This window comes from Medicago sativa, chromosome 2, assembly GCF_051527215.1.
Source record: "Medicago sativa cultivar Bolivia chromosome 2, Bolivia_mono, whole genome shotgun sequence".
In the NCBI taxonomy this organism is placed as follows: domain Eukaryota; kingdom Viridiplantae; phylum Streptophyta; class Magnoliopsida; order Fabales; family Fabaceae; genus Medicago; species Medicago sativa.
Genome location: NC_140750.1, coordinates 76,580,748 through 76,601,054, shown reverse-complemented (window position 1 = coordinate 76,601,054; position 20,307 = coordinate 76,580,748). Strand labels below are relative to the sequence as shown.

At 29.9% G+C, this 20,307-nt stretch overlaps 1 protein-coding gene across 4 annotated transcripts; it reads right to left on the bottom strand.

The window, feature by feature from the left end:
- Nucleotides 1-1,555: 1,555 nt before the first annotated feature.
- Nucleotides 1,556-14,599, bottom strand: LOC146950884 (phototropin-1-like). 4 transcript variants are annotated; one of them, XM_085746831.1, is made up of 24 exons: nucleotides 14,108-14,599; nucleotides 12,518-13,124; nucleotides 12,033-12,215; nucleotides 11,064-11,155; nucleotides 7,294-7,579; nucleotides 6,414-6,633; nucleotides 6,077-6,147; nucleotides 5,699-5,805; nucleotides 5,378-5,427; nucleotides 5,164-5,268; nucleotides 4,978-5,037; nucleotides 4,801-4,890; nucleotides 4,611-4,687; nucleotides 4,264-4,351; nucleotides 4,034-4,114; nucleotides 3,562-3,665; nucleotides 3,335-3,384; nucleotides 2,972-3,078; nucleotides 2,747-2,893; nucleotides 2,524-2,575; nucleotides 2,269-2,381; nucleotides 2,018-2,158; nucleotides 1,794-1,901; nucleotides 1,556-1,694 (listed from the first exon to the last, which is right to left on the bottom strand). In XM_085746831.1, the coding sequence occupies exons 2-23, from the start codon at nucleotides 13,102-13,104 to the stop codon at nucleotides 1,797-1,799; spliced, it is 2,916 nt and encodes a 971-aa protein (XP_085602957.1). In that variant the 5' UTR covers nucleotides 13,105-13,124; nucleotides 14,108-14,599; the 3' UTR covers nucleotides 1,556-1,694; nucleotides 1,794-1,796. The 4 variants fall into 4 exon arrangements, with proteins under 4 accessions (XP_085602957.1, XP_085602959.1, XP_085602956.1 ...); XM_085746833.1 differs by having other exon boundaries at nucleotides 12,518-13,120; XM_085746830.1 differs by having other exon boundaries at nucleotides 1,556-1,901.
- Nucleotides 14,600-20,307: the final 5,708 nt, after the last annotated feature.

Genomic DNA, 20,307 nt, shown 5'->3' with positions numbered 1-20,307 from the left:
TCCTTTCACCACCGAAGAATTCCAAACGACATTTGATTATTATATTATTGTCTTCTGATTCTAGTGAGGATGATTGTGTTGGTGACATTGCCATTCCTCCTTTCACGTGGTTCAATGAGGGAGAGTATTCTAGGTCTATTGAAGTTAGGTGGCCTATTAAAATTGTTATGGAATAACAACATGTCACAGTTTGGACTTGGTATAAACATTGGGGTAGCACTTGGCATTGATGATTTGTGTGTCTAGGTTAATTCTTGAAAAATTGATTTCAATCAGAAAAATATCTTTTATTCTTGAACTTTCATCTCAGGTTCAAAAATGAAAGATCATTCCATGATTAAATTCAAATTTACTAACAATTTTTCTAGAATTAACCTAGAAACACAAATCAAGAAGCAAGAAAGGAATTGAAAACATACAAAAAAGTGAATTAGACAAGAAGATGAATATGAAGATAAATGATCACTACTTCCACAAGGATATAAGATCAAAATGGGAGCCACATGAGATGTGAAAAACCCCTTGATAAGATCCGTAATGGTTCAATCAAGAACCCTTGGAGGATATTCTCTACATCACACACAAGTATGAAAGTTGCAAATTCTATTATGATGAATAGCTAGTTACAAATATGTGTGAAATATTATGATCAATAGCTAGTTACAAATGTGTGTAAAATTCTATTTACAAGCATGAGAGCTAAATGCTAAACACAACCTTGCATTACTAAATTAATCCATGATCCCAAATTACAAAATGAGCTTCTAAAAGAGAATTAAATTGTTCTACTTACGATAGGAGCCAACTAAAAGATATAAAATCTAAGTTGGGTGGGAGAGTTGAAGAGGGAATTGGGAAGGGATAAAGAGGTTGATGTTTGATCTTCACTTGCAATATAATACTAACATTGACCGTTTAAAAAAACTAATTTCAATAATTTATTCTTCTCATTTTTTACCGCTTCTCTAATACTAAACACAACGATTCAAATACATCATATTTTAAAAAGGAAATATCATACTACATATGATCATACTAGTTTGATCATAAAATTGTTTATTTTGTAAAAACTTTCTTTATGAATATGTATTAGATATTTTTTTTGCCCCCACAACAACTAAAAATCAGGATCCGACACAACCTGTCCCACTCAATCAAATGTTTGGGTCAAGTTCAAGGGCAAGTCTTTCTCACTGCGCTCGAAAGATGCTACCCACTTATCGGTACCTATGAGCCATAATTTCATTCAAGAAGTTGAAGCTTTTTATAAATTTAGTTTTTCAATTATTTCAAGAATTTGCATTGAAAATCCACTTTTTAAAAATAAATGTTCTCAAATTAACAGATATCACACTGCAAACATTTTTGTTTAGTACAAAAGAATGCAACAATGTAGGTTCATTTTCTTTTCTAAAACAAAAAAATGTAGGTGTTCATTTTCTTATATTTTCATTGACTGTATATCATTCCAAAATTATGCAAGAATTTCTACACTAAACTAAGTGCACGATGGCCCCCCTCTATTGGATTGCCATATAACTTTAACATCATAAACTGCAAAAAAGATTGTATCTCCATTTCATAACTTACAATGAACATTATCAAACTTTACAAACTGAAGCAAGAAACTGAAATTCCAAAATCGAAAACACTCATTATGTGTTTCTTGAATTTCATTCTATCATACTTTAAACCTACAGCCACAAGATAATATGCTAATTAATAACTAGTCACTATAATGATTAAGTATAACCACAAATGAAGAAAATATTTTTCAGAAAATGAAGAAAGACCTTTCAGAAAATATTTTTCTGTAGATCATCTAAACCAGGGTCGATATCTTTGGCTTCTTTCTTTTCATCATTTTCCAGTAAGATAGGAGCATCAAGCTCAGGAGGTTGCTGTTAAGATATGAATGAATTGCACTAATCAAAGAGTTAACAACAAAATTAAAGTAAATCATTGTAGCAATAATGAAGCAATATAATATTGCTACTAAAATTTAATATTGTGTTACCATGCAGCGAATTAGAGCCCAATTGACATTCTTGAAGAATGGATGGCGCTTAATTTCATTCGCTCCTTCAAGTGAACCTAATCTGTTTTTGGGATCTCTGTGCAACAACCAGTAAATTAGCTGCTTTGCCTGGGGACTTACCTGCATAGAAAATATCACTTAATTTGTGTTCACAAAGTCCATGGAGCTTTTTAATAGAAAGCTGCTGGCAACAAATACATGATAAGTTATACGTAGAAAAACAATCTCACCGGTTTGCTTTTGGGAAATTTAAGATCTTTGTGAAGAATGTTTGCAAATGTCTTTTGTCTTGTTTTTCCCCTGAATGGTGTGTATCCATAAAGCATTTCATATAGAAGAATACCTAAAAAGAGAGTATTAATTGAAGTCAAACAATGTGATATAATATGCTTCAAATATGTTACATAGCCTTCAACCGATTTAATGTATAGAAACTGATCTAGGTTGTTCATTAATGCACTTTATAATGAGAATTAGAATGTTACCTAAAGCCCACCAATCCACAGCACTAGTATGACCTGAACCAGTTATAATTTCCTGTACAAGTTGAATTGCACAAACTTGTCACATCACATATTTGGATATGGAACCTTTTTCTTAACAAAATATGAAGTGTTCGATATTATAAGCAAATGCACCATATTGATTGGTCCATTTGACATAAGATAAGTATTGAGTCATGCATATAATATACGAGGAAATACAAACCGGAGCTATGTACTCTTCTGTGCCAACAAAAGAATTGGACGCTCTCATTGGTTCAGCCATAAACATTGGAATTTGTTGAGTTTTCTGTGGTCCCTTCTTCTTTGTCTTCTTTCTTTTCTTTTTATCCTCTGTAGCTGGAATTATAAGCTGCAGAGTAAAACTGTTCAGTGGCCTTAGTTAAAATATTTCTAAAACCACCTTATCTAATGTTCTTGCCTAAGATACCTGTGGCTTGCAAGATGTTAAACATGACAAATCAAAATCTGTTAGAGACACATGCCCATTTCTTTGGATCAGCACATTTTCTGGCTTCAAATCTCGATAAATTATGCCTGCAAATTCTCACCAAATAACGTCGTTAAATTTTGTTCTAGTCAGTTTCTAAGTATATACAACAGAAATCTAGTGGCAAGGTTTCTTGCAAAGGACTGAACTTGTGATACATAGGATCATGTAATTGCTAGTAGTAGGTCAATTTATGTCACTGGATGACTTGAAAGGATTTTAATACACCTTTAAATGATTGAAGTTTGATGATTAAGTTCATCATTTTAGATTAATGTCGTTGTATTCTGGATAAGAACCTACCTTGACAATGAAGGTACTCCAATGCAATCAATACCTCAGCAGCATAAAATCTAAAAATATCAAGAACTTGATATTATTTAAAGAAAAGTCGAAGAACACATGAAGTAGCAGACATAGTTGAAGAGTGAAACTTCGCTTTAATGGCGGTTATTAAAAGTCTTAATGCACCATTGTTTTTTAACTTTTGATTTATATACATAAATTCTTTGTGCAGTAGAATAATATACCTCACAGCGTCTTCCTTGAGAACCTTAGTTGGCTGCTGGTCAAGAAGCAGGAATAGTTCTCCACCAGGGTAGTAATCGGTTATCAAACAAACATGTGTTTTGGTCTGCAAATCATTCAAGTTTCAAATATATGAAAAATTCAATATATGAAATAAGCAGACACATGGACATGCTTGATCTTAAGTAAATTATGGATTAATATAACAGGAAATAAAGGCATTACTCTAGGTGAAAACATATGATATAATCCATAAAGCTATTATCATTAAATTATAGCAAGCGTCTTTTATAGGATTATGATGTGACATATTGATATTTCCTCTTTATATTAACAGGTTTTTCTGTGCAGAAAGAGGTAAATGATGTAGCAATCATAAAAATCATAATGTTCCTACCAGTCATTAGCAACTCTGGTTTACATGAATGATAATTACCGAGTTACTTATTTGAAGTTAATAATTGAGTTTCAAACCTGAAAGGAAGCATATAATGCAGGCAGAAAAGGATGGTCCAACATGTCAAGGATTTCTCTTTCAGTGCAAGCTCTATGCACCTGGGGAAAGTATAAAAGGCCATCCTATTATGACAAGTGGTAAATGCTGCTATAACTTATATTTGCACAAATCAGAATAGTAATTTTTGTGATTAGAAAATCATGACATATAAGCTTCAATTAATAATGGTTTTTATCAAACTCAAAACCTTATTGCGATTGAGCATAACACGCTTATCCATAGCCTTCATCGCGAAGTATTGACCAGCAGTTCCTTCTAGCTCCACCAGATGCACACTGAAAGCCGGTAACATATCATATCAGTCCCAAAGGAGTATTCCAGTGGTATAAGCTGGGACACTAAAAAGTATTATAAAATCTCGGGCTCACTTGAATTTTCATCTAAGTAGGACCAATTCATCGATAAGGCATTTATATATTCACAAGTTCCATTAAAGAAATTGTAGAATTACTGGAAGTGACAATATCATGGACATGTATGTAGTTTGTACTTGGAAAAGAGAACTAAGGAGAAAAAGAGAGAAAAAAAATAAACCTTCCGGTATCTCCAGATCCCAAAGGTTTAATTGGCCTAAAGTGCTTTAGGCCAATCTGTTCTCCATTTTCGATAATCTGCAAAACCATAGTGTAGTTTGTAACCATAGTGTAAAATAAAATCCTAAATATTTACTCAGTTAACATAAACAATAAATAACAAGAAATTAGTTCGAATGGGAAAACAATACCTTCTGGATTGCTCTCCAAGCATCATTATCCTTCCTATGAGGTTTGGGGTGAACCACTTTTGAATGATTTATCCATAAATCATCCGGTTTCTGACGAAGATCATAAACAACTGATGTCATAATGGAGAACCTAATTGAACTTTAGAAGACAAGAAGCTAACAAATACACCTTATTACCTGATTAGCATCTGGAAGTTCTCTCACTGCTTCCCCAACATTTTCTGCAGTTTGTTTGACCTGTGACACAAACTTGTTATAACATGGAAAGTAAAAAGCATAATAGATTGAACAATATTTCCTATTATTGCAAACAATGCCAACAAATGTTATATGTAAAAAAAGAGCTGAAAATAGCAAACAAACCAATTGTTCTCCCTCCTTTGCAGTATCTTCTTTAATGCAGTTGTGAAGAGGCTCTACATGTTGACTACCATCAAGTTGAACACCAATAAAGTATTGTACTTCTCCCTATTTCACCGATAAGGAAAAAATTAGCTTCCTGTAATATCCAAAACAAAAATTGCATTGCAAGATATTGAAATATGTAACATCTTCAAAGGACTATCATAAACTATACCTTATGATCACGCATAGGTTGCAAATGAAACAGATTCCAGAACTTTTTCCCTGTAAATTGCAAGGAATGTCTTAAATAGAATAATAATTGCAACATTATTCATGAATTTTTGAGGTAGAAATATTTATCTTTATAATGAACTGCATAATGTGATATTGAATATCACTGTAAACAAACAGGTCCTATCATTTTAAACTCAATTAGATGTTTCATACAACTATACATAAAATATTCACATAATACTTGCAAAGTTATAATAGGTAAGAAATTTGCCTATGATTCCATGAAAGTGATTTTCCCTACTGAAATCAAATAGCTTACCAGTCCTTGTATAATTGATCAGTTGCACTGTAACTTCGGTTTGGTTGTCAATTGCCTCTCTAATTTTTCTCACAGTTGCTGGATCAGTTTCTGGTCCTTGAAGAAACCTAAATAGCCAATTTGTATGTAAGGTAAATACACTAAATTTTGACATTATAAAAATAAAAAACAACTTTTATATCATTGTTTCTAGGTATATCAGCCACTCGAAACCTTCAGAAAGCAAATTTGTACACTAGCTTCTGGTGATTTTGATATGTTTAATTCATATCTTCAATGCAACAACTAGGCTCCAAATTTCTGGAATTTTACCATTGATATGGAATATCTAAATGGCATGGTAAGGAAATAACTATGGATATTCAACTTAAAATATACCTGCAATTTCTTCCCAAGATTTCTTCACGAGTATATTCTGTAAGCTCTAAGAAGCTATCAGATGCAAAGATCTGAAAAATTAGAAACCAAATACAAACTTTAAATCCCTAGTTAAATTTTTACTTCCGGTACAAGAATCCAACAAAAGAAGGTAACATTTTCAACGTAATATAACAACTTTAACTCTACTAAAGTGAGTATCGCATGCATAACAAATCATGAATATCTTGGAATATCGATTTGAGACTAGTTATTTTACCCTCTAAAGTGAAAAGTGAAAAGTGAAACACTAACTTTAGAAGAGGTAAATCTTATTAAATGGTTCAAAGAATCTTACTATAGGATTGTCGGGAAGCCTTGGATCAGTAATGACAAAGTTTTTCTCAATACGCTCAAGTGTAGTAGCAAGATCAAGACCTTTTCGCTTTTCCCTCAGCTTTTCTTTGTCATCAAATTCAAAACTATCATCCCTCTCATCATCCTCACTCTCGGAGCTCATATCTACAATAACTTCATTATCAATGCTTTCATCAATTGACTGACTTTTCCTCCTGAACCTGATCCATAGAAAGTTTGCACTCTTAAATGATCATACATTTTAATTGAAGATTTAGTGCTTGTATGGCGCTACCTTAACAAAAACTGATTTTGTAAAAAATAATTTAAATGTAAATTGATTTATCTTGAATACATTTACATAAAAGTGAGTTGCATAATAAATTTGACACGAGCTAAAAATCTGAACCTCAAAATAAAACTCATTCTGAAAGTAAAAATAGTTCTATTCAAGAAGACTCAAAATAGATGAAGTTCAATTTTATATTTCTAGAATCACTTTAGTTTATGTTTGATTCAATTTATGGAGGAGTCAAAATTGATTATAGAAAAATCAATTTTGACATGTTTGGATGTCCTCTAGTTGTAGTAGAATTGTTTATGTCTCTAAAATTGATTCTAACTTGAAACTACAATTTGAAGTTTTTGCCTTTAGAATTGTTGTTTAGCCTATAATCTATTGATCAACCCACATTTACATCAATGTTGTTTACATTCAACTCATTTTTAGAGAGAATCAATTATTTTCTAGCCACATAACTAAACACGCACTTAGCTAAGCGAATCCAAACATGCAATTAACTAAAAAATTGAAGTGATTAATGATTATTTCAAGAACATAGATATAACTTCAAAGTAAATGACCATATATATAGATTTACCCCATGAAGGAATGGCGATGAGAGTTTTTGTTTGCATTTTCAGGTAGCTCACTGATTCGTTCCATTGAACTTCTACTCTTTCTTTGTGATTTTGGTCTAAAAGAAGCTACACTATCAGATTTTCTCCTTGATTTGTGCTCTACTTTCTCTATCTCTTGATCTTCCTCAGAACCTCCTCCTGATTTTCTTATAAAGGGACGCTGTCCGGATTCACTGAGTGCACGAGGGCGCTTCATGGCTTGTAGTAACTCAGATACAGAAGACGAAGCCTTCTCTTTTTGACGAGCTGCAAATTGCAATACACAATATGTTAGTGTTTTGAGCCAAACACTGTGAAAATATCTTATTATTACATAGTAAGGTTGGAAAATTAGTTTGAAACTTGCATGAGAAGCAATGTTTAGTAGTTATTTGTTGCCTTGTCAATTATTCTTCTTAACCCTTTGATTGGGAGTTTTGGTCCTTTTGGGACAATAACTAGTCTTAAAACATTGGATATTGAGCAAAATATATTTGAAATATCTTATTATTGTGTGTTTCTGCTTATGGAATTAATCTTGGCCGCCTTCATTATTTTTTTACAGGTCTTGACTGCTATCATGCTTACTTCAAGAATAGAAATAATCTGTATATATCCATTATTTCCTTGTGTCTCTGATCCAGTAAAAAGAATAATAACTTAGCGCACAATTTAAAACAGACATTTTTTTGGCAAAGTTCTTAATTTTTATAGAAGTGTTAGGTTTATTTTAGAACGAAGGGAAGAGTTAAAAAAAGGATAAGTGATTTTACATTATCATATGTTCTTGATATGCACTTTTTAATGCTAAGCTGAAAGTTTAGCCGGGGAAAAAAAGGAATAGTAGTCTCTTAATTTGAATGAGCGACTTGTTTTTCATCATAATAATACAAAATCTTTTTTTTTTTTTTAGCCAAGTTGCTTGGGCTCTAGTGGCAAGGAGCTCCTTTCAAGGACGTACCCGGGGAATACCGGGTTCGATTCTCAGGGGGAACAACGCTTGGCCAGTATGCATGCCTCTACACATGAGCCGGATTAGTCGCCCACCATTGGTGGGTGGGAAACCGGTGCGAAAGCCAAATTTTTTTTTTTTGGACAAAACAAACTCTTTTAAATACAAGAAATTCAAAAACAGTATTGGAGAAAGTTTTTATAGGTTTTTCTCATAATGTTTTAAATTAATAAAACACTTTATAATACTCTCAAAATAAAAACTATGTTAATCACATTCACAAGTGTTTTCTTCTGATTCTCTACGAAAACACTCTTCTAAATAAGGTGGATGATCAAATGAGTACACACCATTAAGGAATCAATTCCAAATGAGTTTATTATTAGTGCTTGCTCTAAAGTGATGATGCTACAAATACACTCTTGGTAGAAAATGGGTGCTAAGTATAAAGATTAATTGTTGAAATTCACTTATATCTACCAAATTAAAAGAGGACCTCTACCAACTCGACAAGTAAATCCCGACTCAGAAATTTCCACAAATACAAGAATCACTCGATTTATGTCCCTCAACATTTAAACCAATTTTTTTTGGGTTGATGCAATATATCCCAAATATGTTTACCAAATAAAGAATTATTAAATTTCATGGAAGTGTGGATCTTTTTAACCTCAAGAGCATTGGATTTAGTTAGAGTCTTCCCTTTATCTCAAAACTCGAAAACAAAGCATAAGATTTATTTATCAATAATATATTTGATAAAACCTCTTTTCCTTAGGCCAAACATTAAAAATAATTAGCTTATTGTACCAAAAAATAAAAAGTAATTAGCTTATTTTAACTGTACAAAAAACAAAATGAAAAAAGAATACATCTTTCACATAATTAGCTTATTTTTAAGATTTTTTGTTTTTCTTAACTTTATATTTTTAAACAGTGTTGTTCTTGATTTAGAATATTTAAAATTACCATGATCTCTTTAAATTTATAATTTTCTCAATATTTTTTTTTGAACAAGAATTTTCTCAATATTTATTATAACTACAAAAAATATAGTATTTTAAATTAAGAACAACAAAGAAAGTACGAAATGTACTTACGTTCTCAATGTACTTACGTTTTGTTTATTGGGTTAAATATGTTTTTGGTCCCTATAAATATACTAACTTTTCGTTTTAGTCCCTCTAAAATTTTCCTTCAACTTTTAGTCCCTATAAAATTTTCAATCACTACTTTTGGTCCCTATTTTAAAGTTAATTTTTGTATTCTTTAATGAAATTGTGCAGAAATGTGTAGAATATTGTAAAAATCTTTTTCAAAAAAAATTAGAATTTTTTAAGAAAACATAAATTTAAGGGTTAATTATGTTTTTGGTCCCTACAAAATTGCGACCTTGTAAGTTTAGTCCTTACTTAATTTTAATAGCATTTTTAATCCTTACAAAAAAATTCTGCACTCAATATTAGTCCTTACTCAATCCAAATTTGTTTAATTTATGCTTAAACTCTTAAGTTTTTCAACAATTTTTTACAGGCGTGTTAAGAACGTTATTAAAAGGTCCTCCGAAAAAAATATCGCAAAAATTTGATTTCTACGTCCATATTTTTGTTACTTTTATCTTAAACTTTTGTCGTTTTAAAAAATTTATATTTAATTTATTTCATGTTAAAAAATTATAAATTTTAGTAAATGAACCTTTCATAGTGTTCTAAACTTGTATAAAAAGAATTGTTAAAAAATTTAAGAGTTTAAGGATAATTAAACAAAATTTATTTTAGCAGGGACTAAAATTATAAGTAAATTTTTTTTGTAGGGATTAAAAATGCTATTAAAATTAAGTAAGGACTAAACTTACAAGTTCGCAATTTTGTAGGGACCAAAAACATAATTAACCCTAAATTTAATATGAATTTTAACCATAAAAAATATAAAAATTCATATTAAATTCATGTTTTGTTAAAAAATTCTAATTTTTTTTGGGAGAGATTCTTATAATATTATGAATTTTTCTGCAAAATTCTATTCAAAAATATGAATTCTACATATGAGTTTACTTTAAAATAGGGACCAAAATTAATGATTGAAAATTTTATAGGGACTAAAAGTTGAAGGAAAATTTTAGAGGGACTAAAATGAAAAGTTGGTATATTTATAGGGACCAAAAATATATTTAACTCTTGTTTATTTTGTGAATATTGTATATTTTTACCGATGTTTCTCATCTTTTTCTACTTTTATATCGGACCATCTCTCTTTCTTTTAGCTTGAACAATCCATATATAAAGAGTTCCAAATTTTATTTATTGAATGATTGAATATATCATTAGATTTTCATATTTCTTTTCTTCTATTGAACAACTTTTATAACCTGTAACATGGCCAGACACATTCAAATTAACTTTTCTTAAAGAATAAGACCTAACGTATTTTTTTTTTGTTGTTAAAGAAACATATTTTTTTTAAATTTAATTTTTTATATAATTATTTTTGTATTTTAAATCAATTTATAATTTTAACTTTTTGATTTCTTATTATGTATATATTTTTTGTAATAACGTGCATTTTTTGTCATACCTTAATCAATTTATATCTTACATGCATATTTTTAAAATTTTATGTGACTTTTATATTATACAAAAAATGATCGGAGTGGTGCTTTTAATTACTTATCCAACGGTATGATAGTCTTCATTTCATTTTTTTTTCTTTTATTTAAAATTACATCAATGGTTTTTTCATGGTATAAATATAATCGCAATGAAATTGAAATGGAAGAAGATCCATCCAATATTACCATACCATCATATCGAATCAAGGATTCAGGCAACCCATTGGGACGTAAATTCTTCTCCTTTGACCCTTCCGTATGCTTGTTAACTTCCACCAACATTCTGCCACAAAACATTCACATTGGGTAAGCATCGCACTGATTAATTTTCTTTCTTCTTTTCATTACACATCTAGGTCCACATTCAAAGGTTAGAATCTTTATCTACACTCAAAAGCATGCAAAAAAGACTTTTAAAAAAGGAGGTCCATTTGGTCCATAATATCAAAAGAACTTATATTCACTACCTCACATTGATTATCTTCTTTACTTTCCCTCATATTTTGGCACTATGCATGAATGTAAGATAGGAGTATTTAACTAAAAATTATGGACATGCATTCATGACATTGGCTAGCACTTTATTTGATCAGCCAAAAGCAAGAGTCCCAAGTGTGAAAACAAAACTACAATTGACGTACCAGTCGAAAATAAAACCAGAATTGATGTAAACAGTTAAACATAGCCGTCTTTGGCACTTTGTAAATTTAAATAAAACGATATATACAGTGTGTCAGTGTGGTCCTTATCACAGTGAGAAATGCATGCATCTTTCTCTCTGGCTATGTCCCCACACTTTCTATCTTAATATTTGCAACAGACAACATACACCTCGTGTGACATGACTATACTATTAATTAAATGTCAATTTTGGTCCCCCAAGATATTTAATTTAATTTAATATGGTTAATTTAGTTGAGTAGACGATTAATTTAATTTACGGTAAAAATTATACTTAATTCAACTATTTGATTAACCATGATTCACAAATTTTAACGTAATCTAAATCAACCATACACTCAACTGAATTAGCCACATGTGATTAATTGTGTCCACATATGATTAATTGTGTCGCAAGAAAACTAGATGTGCATAAAACATTTTTGATAGTTTATATATCTAATAAAAAAAAATCAAGAAAGAAGTTAGTTACTAATTACCCAATTAACTTGAGCACATTGCCATCATCATCCTTGATGGGTGAAATAGTGAGAAGATTCCAGAATGGAGTTCCATCCTTCTTGTAATTCAGTAACCTTCCACAATAACTTTTCCCACCTTCTAATGCTTCCCTTATCTTTGCCACGTCTTCCGGATTAGTATCCGCACCTTGTAAAAACCGACTGGACCCCACCCAACCCGCAATCAAAAAGCAATTTTATTATATTTACAAACAATGATACATGGACACCTTTCTTTAAACACCTACGTGATATCTGGTTAATTAGGTACAAAACTATGGTTAATTTAGTTTCGTAGATTATTAATCATCTACTCAACTAAATTATCCATATTTTTTGCATGTGATTAGCCATATATCAAGTGTGTGTTGAAAAATGGGGTAGGTTAAACATTTTTGTTCCATAAGTTAAGTAGGTACTTGGTAGAAATATTTTAACAGATAAATAGTAAAGATATTTTTTACCAGTTTCTTCCTATGACTTCTTTTGAAGTATAACCCGTCATGTTGAAGAAACCTGCACTTGCATACATAATCGGGTAATCGGGTTTGGTAGCATCCGAAACCACGAAAGTTTGTTGAAAAGCAGATAAAGCATCTTTCAAATCCTCCGAAACTCTCGGAAACCCGCATGGATCACCGCCGTCAGAAGAGTCACCGGAAACTCTGCCAGAGTTATTAGAATTCCTTTTGCCGGAGAACTTTCCATTCTGTTCATCGTCACCGGAGTTTCTAACTCCCACTCCTTGTGGTTTCCCGGTTTCAGCGTCTGTTCTGAGCACCAAACCCCACTCGGCTGCTCTCTGTGCCGCGGCGCCGGTTTCTCCTTCCTTGATTGCCATCCATGAAGTGTTGGTGACTTCATCGCTGGAAATGAAATCTTTGTGTTGTTCTTCCGTTTCTGTCCATGTTTTCAGGTGTGAGTGTGACGGAGAACGTACCGGTGAAGTTGAGTTGCTTGTTGGATTGAATACTTCGAGGGATCCTCGAGGATCCCTCGGAAATGATGGTCTTTGTGATGAAGATGATGGTGATTTCTTCAAACGCTCCATTTTAACTAGTAACTACCTTCCTGTAGAATGTAGTTTCCACAATGCAATATATATAGGAATTAATATTGTTATGATTTTGTTCGTGTAGGTTGTTTAATACATTGGACCAGGTTGGACCAAAAATTTAAGTTATGTTACATCAAATCACATTATATATGATATTGCAAAAATTTCAGTGAAATTCAGCTGATGTGATCAGAAGGCGTAGTCTACGGAGATTGGATTGTTGCCATCAACATTTTACCGCATTCACGCGGTCACAACATCTATTGTTGTTGGATCGATATCAGACAATTCAAATTTTAATACAAAGTTTCATTTAAAAAAATATAAAAAAAGTACAAATATTGAAATACGAACCATGTGATTTGGATTCAACGATAATAGATTATGGGATATCCATGAGGTCTATGGTTCAAAATACATAACACACTAACAACCAACATTTTTCAATAAAAAAGAGTTATAGATGAACAAATAATAATATGGAGTTGTGTGTGGTTTATTGTGTCATTAATTCAACAATGCTATTTTGTCTAATTTATGTTCCTTATCAACTGGGTTACTGAAATAAATTGAGGGCCTCACATTTTTGAGATGGTTTTGTCAACTGATAATGAAGTATGATAAAATAATTAGTGGAACTTCAATTTATTTATTTATTATTATCTAAGAGTTGGGACATTGGAGGAGACATCAATTTCAAAATGTACTGTTTTCTATTTATGGCTAATCCAAAAAGAATAAACACGTAAAAGAAGCAAAACATCTGTAATAGTTAAAATCAAGAATGCTTCTTACTATTATAGGAAAGTGAAAGTGAAGGTGATTGACACAAAACAAGCATGAATGGAACTCAGAAAATTTATTATATTCAGCTAGCAGCATATACTCTATACATTAATACATAGTTTTAAATATGGCAGAGTATTTTTTTTTTTTTTTTTTGAGAGAAAATATGGCAGAGTATATATAAACAAGAATATGCTAGAAATTAAAATACCTTAAGCTGAGTTGTGCTGATATATACTTGCTGGATCAGGAAAACAGTAGATATGAAGGGTTTTTTTTTTTTGAGAGAAAGTAGATATGAAGGGTTGTTTGTAGAACTTTGTGTAATATATTCTATTACTACTTATAGTTCTGATTTCTGAAGCAGCACGTTGATAATAAAATGATTAAAAAGTTGGTTTTTCTGGCTAGAAATGGCAAGAGAAAAAGTGGTATAAGAATCTAAATCAGTGTAAAAAAAGGTTTTGGGTTCCCATCCTTGTGCGCTGTTATTCACATGGTTCATGAATTTATTCCCTTATCATTAATCTCCAAAGTCGTGTATCTATATAATTGGGACATCAAGAGCTTGATTAGTGATTGCTAGTATATGCTTCTTTCCTAACCTAACCCCTTACCTTTCAAAGTTCAAACTTCAATGATGATTTGTGGTGTCAGGGAGAGAATATGGAATGGAAGTGAGTTGGAAAGCAAGAAAACCAACAAAATGAAAAAAATTGTGTAGGCCTACTTAACTTAATACTAATACTTGATGACCACAAATTATCAACAATTTTAATTCTATAATAAGTGTATAATTTTCCTGTAAGGAAGATTGGAAATGGAGATTTGACGTTTTCCTAATTGGACTATATTAATGTGGCAGCTGGTGCTAAAAGGAGTGGAAGTAAGTGGTTCCTTACTGAAATATCAACCATTCACAAATCATTCACAATAGCAGAAACAAAAAAACAATTAGTTGAGTCAAAAGTATAATGATTTTGTCTCAAAAAAAATAATGACAATAATTTTCTAATATTTAAAATTAAATATCCTTAAATTTGTTTGTATATCAAGTATTGGTAATCAAGAGTCTTATGTTTGATGGAAAAATAGACGTTGAACAACATACAAGTAGATGAAACTCATATAAAGATGTGGTGTTCGAACCACTTGCACATATGCTCAAAATCCACTGGGACAATCCCTTGATATTATAGACATCTCATCGTGTTCTAGTAAGGAGACTTACATCGTGATCCAATTGATCATATATATGTGAGAAGACTCACTTGTGCATTTGCTTTCATTGGATGTAGAGTTAACATATTTTTTTTATTTTTATTTTTTAAAAAATATATGATTTTTAGAAGAAAAAAAATTAGGTGTAATTCCTTGCGTGCTTTTGTATGGTTTCACCATAATTTTCTCAAATGCATGATTTTCTCAAAGTTTGTTATATCCAAAAAAAATGTATTATTAATTAAACTATACAAAAAACACTTAAAGAATTGCACCCTAAGTTTTGTCAAAAAAAAATCCTATAAACAAAACACAGTTCTTTATTTATTTTTTAAAATCGTATAATCATAGAAAATTTATTTTTAGTTATAAGTGATTTCAAGAAAAATAAAATTTTCATAGTGTTAGATCAATGTTCTAGAACTAAATGGCCTATTCTGTGTTGATAAAGTAAGGGAATTATTATTTTAGTCTTTGAATCTGTAGTCAAACAATTTGGATTTGAAACTTTAAGAAATATCAACAGGGGCTTGAAGAAGGTCGACAACCAATTCAGTCTATTTATTTTAATGTTGAGCTGACTCATCATACATATGTTTTTCTAACGTTGTGTACGTTTTTTTTTAGATCTATAATTTTTTCTTTTAAGTAGTTTAGTGGCTACAACTTACACATTATAAATGTAGAGAAATAAGATGTTTGGGATTCAAACTCTAATCCCTATATATAATATACAATATTCCTATAAACTGAGCTAAACTCACGAGTTCCTATAAACTGAGCTAAACTCACGAGGATTGTAGATCTATATTTTACATTAGAATAGATTGAAATTGGTCAATAAGAAGACTAAGTGCTTGTTTGGTTGTACGGTGGAGTGCACCAAACATGAGTCTATGCCTCGCAAAATCACTTTTAGCCTAAAAATATATGTTTGGTTTATTATTTAGGGATAATTAAGTTTTTGGTCCCTATAAATATCTGCAGTTTTCTTTTTAGTCCCTATAAAAATAAATCACACTTATTAGTCCCTACAAAATTTTCCGTTAGTGTTTTTAGTCCCTGTTGAATTAAAATTTGTTTAATTATGCTTAAAATTTTAAATTTTTAATGATTTTTTACATACTTGTTTAAAACATTATAAAACGTTCCGCCGCACTAAGTTAGCTCAAATTTTTATTTTTAGGTCCAAATTTTTGTTAGTTTTATCTTGAATTTTTGACGTTTTTAAAAAATTATATTTATTAGTCCATACAAAATTTTCCGTTAGTGTTTTTAGTCCCTGTTAAATTAAAATTTGTTTAATTATGCTTAAAATTTTAAATTTTTTAATGATTTTTTACATACTTGTTTAAAACATTATAAAACGTTCCGCCGCAATAAGTTAACTCAAAATTTTATTTTTAGGTCCAAATTTTAGTTAGTTTTATCTTGAATTTTTGACGTTTTAAAAAAATTATATTTAATTCATTACATGTTAAAAAATTCTAATTTTTTATAAAAGAGATTATTATAATGTTCTTAACATGTCTGTTAAAAATCATTTAAAAATATAAAAGTTTAAGTATAATTAAACAAATTTTAATTTAACAAGGACTAACACATACTTTTAGTCCTTGTAAAATTAAAATTTGCTTAATTGTGCTTAAACTTTTAAATTTCTAACATATTTTTTACATACTTATTTAGAACATTATACAAAGTTTCTCCGCAAAAAAGTAACTCAAAATTTAATTATTAGGTCCAATCTTCATTAATATAATCTTGAAATTATGGAATTTAGAAAAATCAATATTTAATTCATTACATGTTAAAAAAACTAAAAGATTTTATAAGAGTGTCTTACGCTGTTATGAACATGTCTGTAAAAAAATCTTTCAAAAATTTAGAAGTTTAAGCATAATTAAACAAATTTTAATTTAACATGACTAAAAACATTAACGGAAAATTTTGTAGGGACTAAAAAGTGTGATTGATTTTTATAGAGGTTAAAAACAAAACTGCATATATTTATAGGGACCAAAAACTTAATTAACCCTATTATTTATTGACGTGAGTTTCATAATTAAAAGTGATTCACCATGAAGAAATACAATGTAGCTTCTGCGTTCAATGAAATTGATTCTAACCATTTAATGTCCTTTAACAACTTTTTCAATTAACTCTTTAATAACAATTTTAAATACAATATTAATATCTATGTCGGTGATTATACATTCAAAAGCAATTTTACTTTAAACTATTCAAACAACATAAATTGGTAAAAATCAATTTATTTCAACTCATTTTTAAACAAAATCAATTCTTTCAAAATCAATTATATCAAACTCAATTTTTGACACAACATAACCAAACACACACTTAAATTGAAGATAGAAATATACCTTTAATAGAAAAAGAAAACGGAGACAAAGAATTTGAGTGGGGAACATGAGGAGCATATGAACTACAGTATGAAAGAAAATTGAGATGAGATAGGGATGTAATTTGTGGGAGAATATAGCTAAAGAAGGATGCAATAGGCCCCATGTCCACGTGAAGTGCTTTTTGGACAGTCATCTTATCTTGTTGGTCACATTTATTTGACAGTAACTATGCAGGCGAGTCTACTCTAGTTGTAGCTATTTGTAATTAATCCATATAGTCCCTAGACTATGACTATACTATAGAGAGCTACATATCATATAGATCTAAGATCATAGTCATGGAAAAAATAATTTTGAAACTTCAAACTGTTTTGTCCATGGCTTAAATAGCTTTCACCTTTTACTAACTAGCTTATCCTCATTTGCATGGAAATCATGATGAGCACACTAGGGCTAATCCATTCATACAGTGTCATGTTGTATACTTGTATCTAGCCTTCAATTCACTATCATCTTACCACACCATGTACTTAGTTTTGCTAATTAGACTAATGGAGACAATATTTTCACAAATTATTATCCATATAATTACAAATGTGGTCCATATAACCCTTTGATCAATTTCATCCATATCCGTCAAAGAAATATTGAGGGATACCAAGAAAGTGTTTGTATTCGTTTTTTTGTTATTATACTATCAAAAACTAGCGGAAAGACGGGCACTATGTGATTATTTTATTATGTTTGTTTGTATAATTTTGATTAAATTTTTTAAACTTTTAAATATTAATGGAAATTATTGATATATTGATTTTATTGTTTATTCTAATAGTAATTAGTAACATCATAACATAAATGTATAAATGACATTTTATGTAAAAGAAACATTGTTATGATTGCGATAAAAGAATATCTTTAAAAACAACATTTTTCGTAAAATCTCCATCTTATCCTTCTATTTTCTCTTCATTAATGAGAACTTTTGTTGAATTTTGAGAAACTCCTCTCGATAAAGCTACATATAATTGACCATGACTGAAAACATGTCGTGAAAGATAGATTCCGACATTGGGAATGGTCTGCCCTTTAACATTAATTTTTGCTCACATTTGTTACTAATATTTTTTTAGAGGATTTAAAGTCCAATCTTTAACATAATATTTTGCTCACGTTTGTTACTAATATTTTTTTCCAGAGGATTTAATGTTCAATCTTTAACATTGTTTTTTGCTCACGTTTGTTACTAATATTTTTTTTAGAGTATTTAAAGTTCAATCTTTAACATTATTTTTTTTCTCACGTTTGTTACTAATCTTTTTTTAGAGGATTTAAAGTCCAATCTTTAACATTATTTTTTGCTCACGTTTGTTACTAATCTTTTTTTTAGAGAATTTATAATCCAATCTTCAACAATATTTTTTGCTCACGTCTATTACTAATCTTTTTTTAAAGGATTTAAAGTCCAATCTTTAACAATATTTTTTGCTCACGTTTGTTAATAATTTTTTTAGAGGATTTAAATTCCAATATTTAACATTATTTTTTGCTCACGTTTGTTACTAATTTTTTTTAGAGGATTTAAAGTCCAATCTTTTCTATTATTTTTTACTCACGTTTGTTACAATTGATCAAAGACTAAGGATGAGTAATTTATATCAGTAAAATAATATGGAATACTGTTTTTTGTGGACGGGATATGAAAATACTTGACAATCTTTGTCGGTTGTATTGAGGGGAACAACACAGATGTACAAAATAAAAGCGATTGATAAAAAAGTAACATGAGTTTTTGTTTTGTGCTAGTTTTCTTGTGAGTTTGATCTTTGGTTAACAGAGGTAAAAGAGGGTTAACGGCAACGATTAGTGACATGGATTACTAATCCACGTATTATTTTATAATTGGCTATTTGTATTTAAAATTAAGGGTATTTTTTGAAAGAAAAGTTCAACCCAAAGGTGTGCTTATGGATAAAAAAAAGCACACTATCATAGTTTGTATAAGCAATTATAAACCAGCAAAGTCAAATAATTCTTAAAATTAATCGTAAATAATTTGAATCATAATCACTTATAAACCAACAAAGTCAAATAATCCATAAAATTAATCAACTTTGATTAGTTGTAACATGAAAGAAAGAAAAAAAACTTAACAAGTTAATTCTGAATTCTGATGCAAGGGCGGATAGAGGTTGAGAAAAACTAAACAATGCGGGAACGAACTATGAACTGTGAGAACCCTACTTATTAATATTTTTAATATAGTGCTAACAAATCTTTTAGGATTTTGAATCATAATATTTTTCTCAAGTTTATTACTAATATTTTTATCAGAGGATTTAATGTCCAATTTTTAACATTATTTTTTTTCTCATGTTTGTTACTAATCTTTTTTTTTGCTCACGTTTGTTACTAATCTTTTATTAGAGGATTTAAAGTCTAATATTTAACATTATTTTTTCTCATGTTTGTTATTAATATTTTTTATAGAGGATTTATAGCCCATTTAATATAGTGCTAACAAATCTTTTTCTAAAAGATTTTGAATCATAATATTTTGCTCACGTTTGTTACTAAAATTTTTATCAGATGATTTAAAGTCCAATTTTTAACATTATTTTTTGCTTAGTTTGTTACTAATCTTTTCTTTCTCACGTTTGTTACTAATCTTTTATTAGAGGATTTAAAGTCTAATCTTTAACATTATTTTTTGCTCATGTTTGTTACTAATATTTTTTTAGAGGATTTAAAGTCCAATCTTTAACAATATTTTTTGCTCACGTTTGTTACTAATTTTTTTTAGAGGATTTATAGTCCAATCCTCATC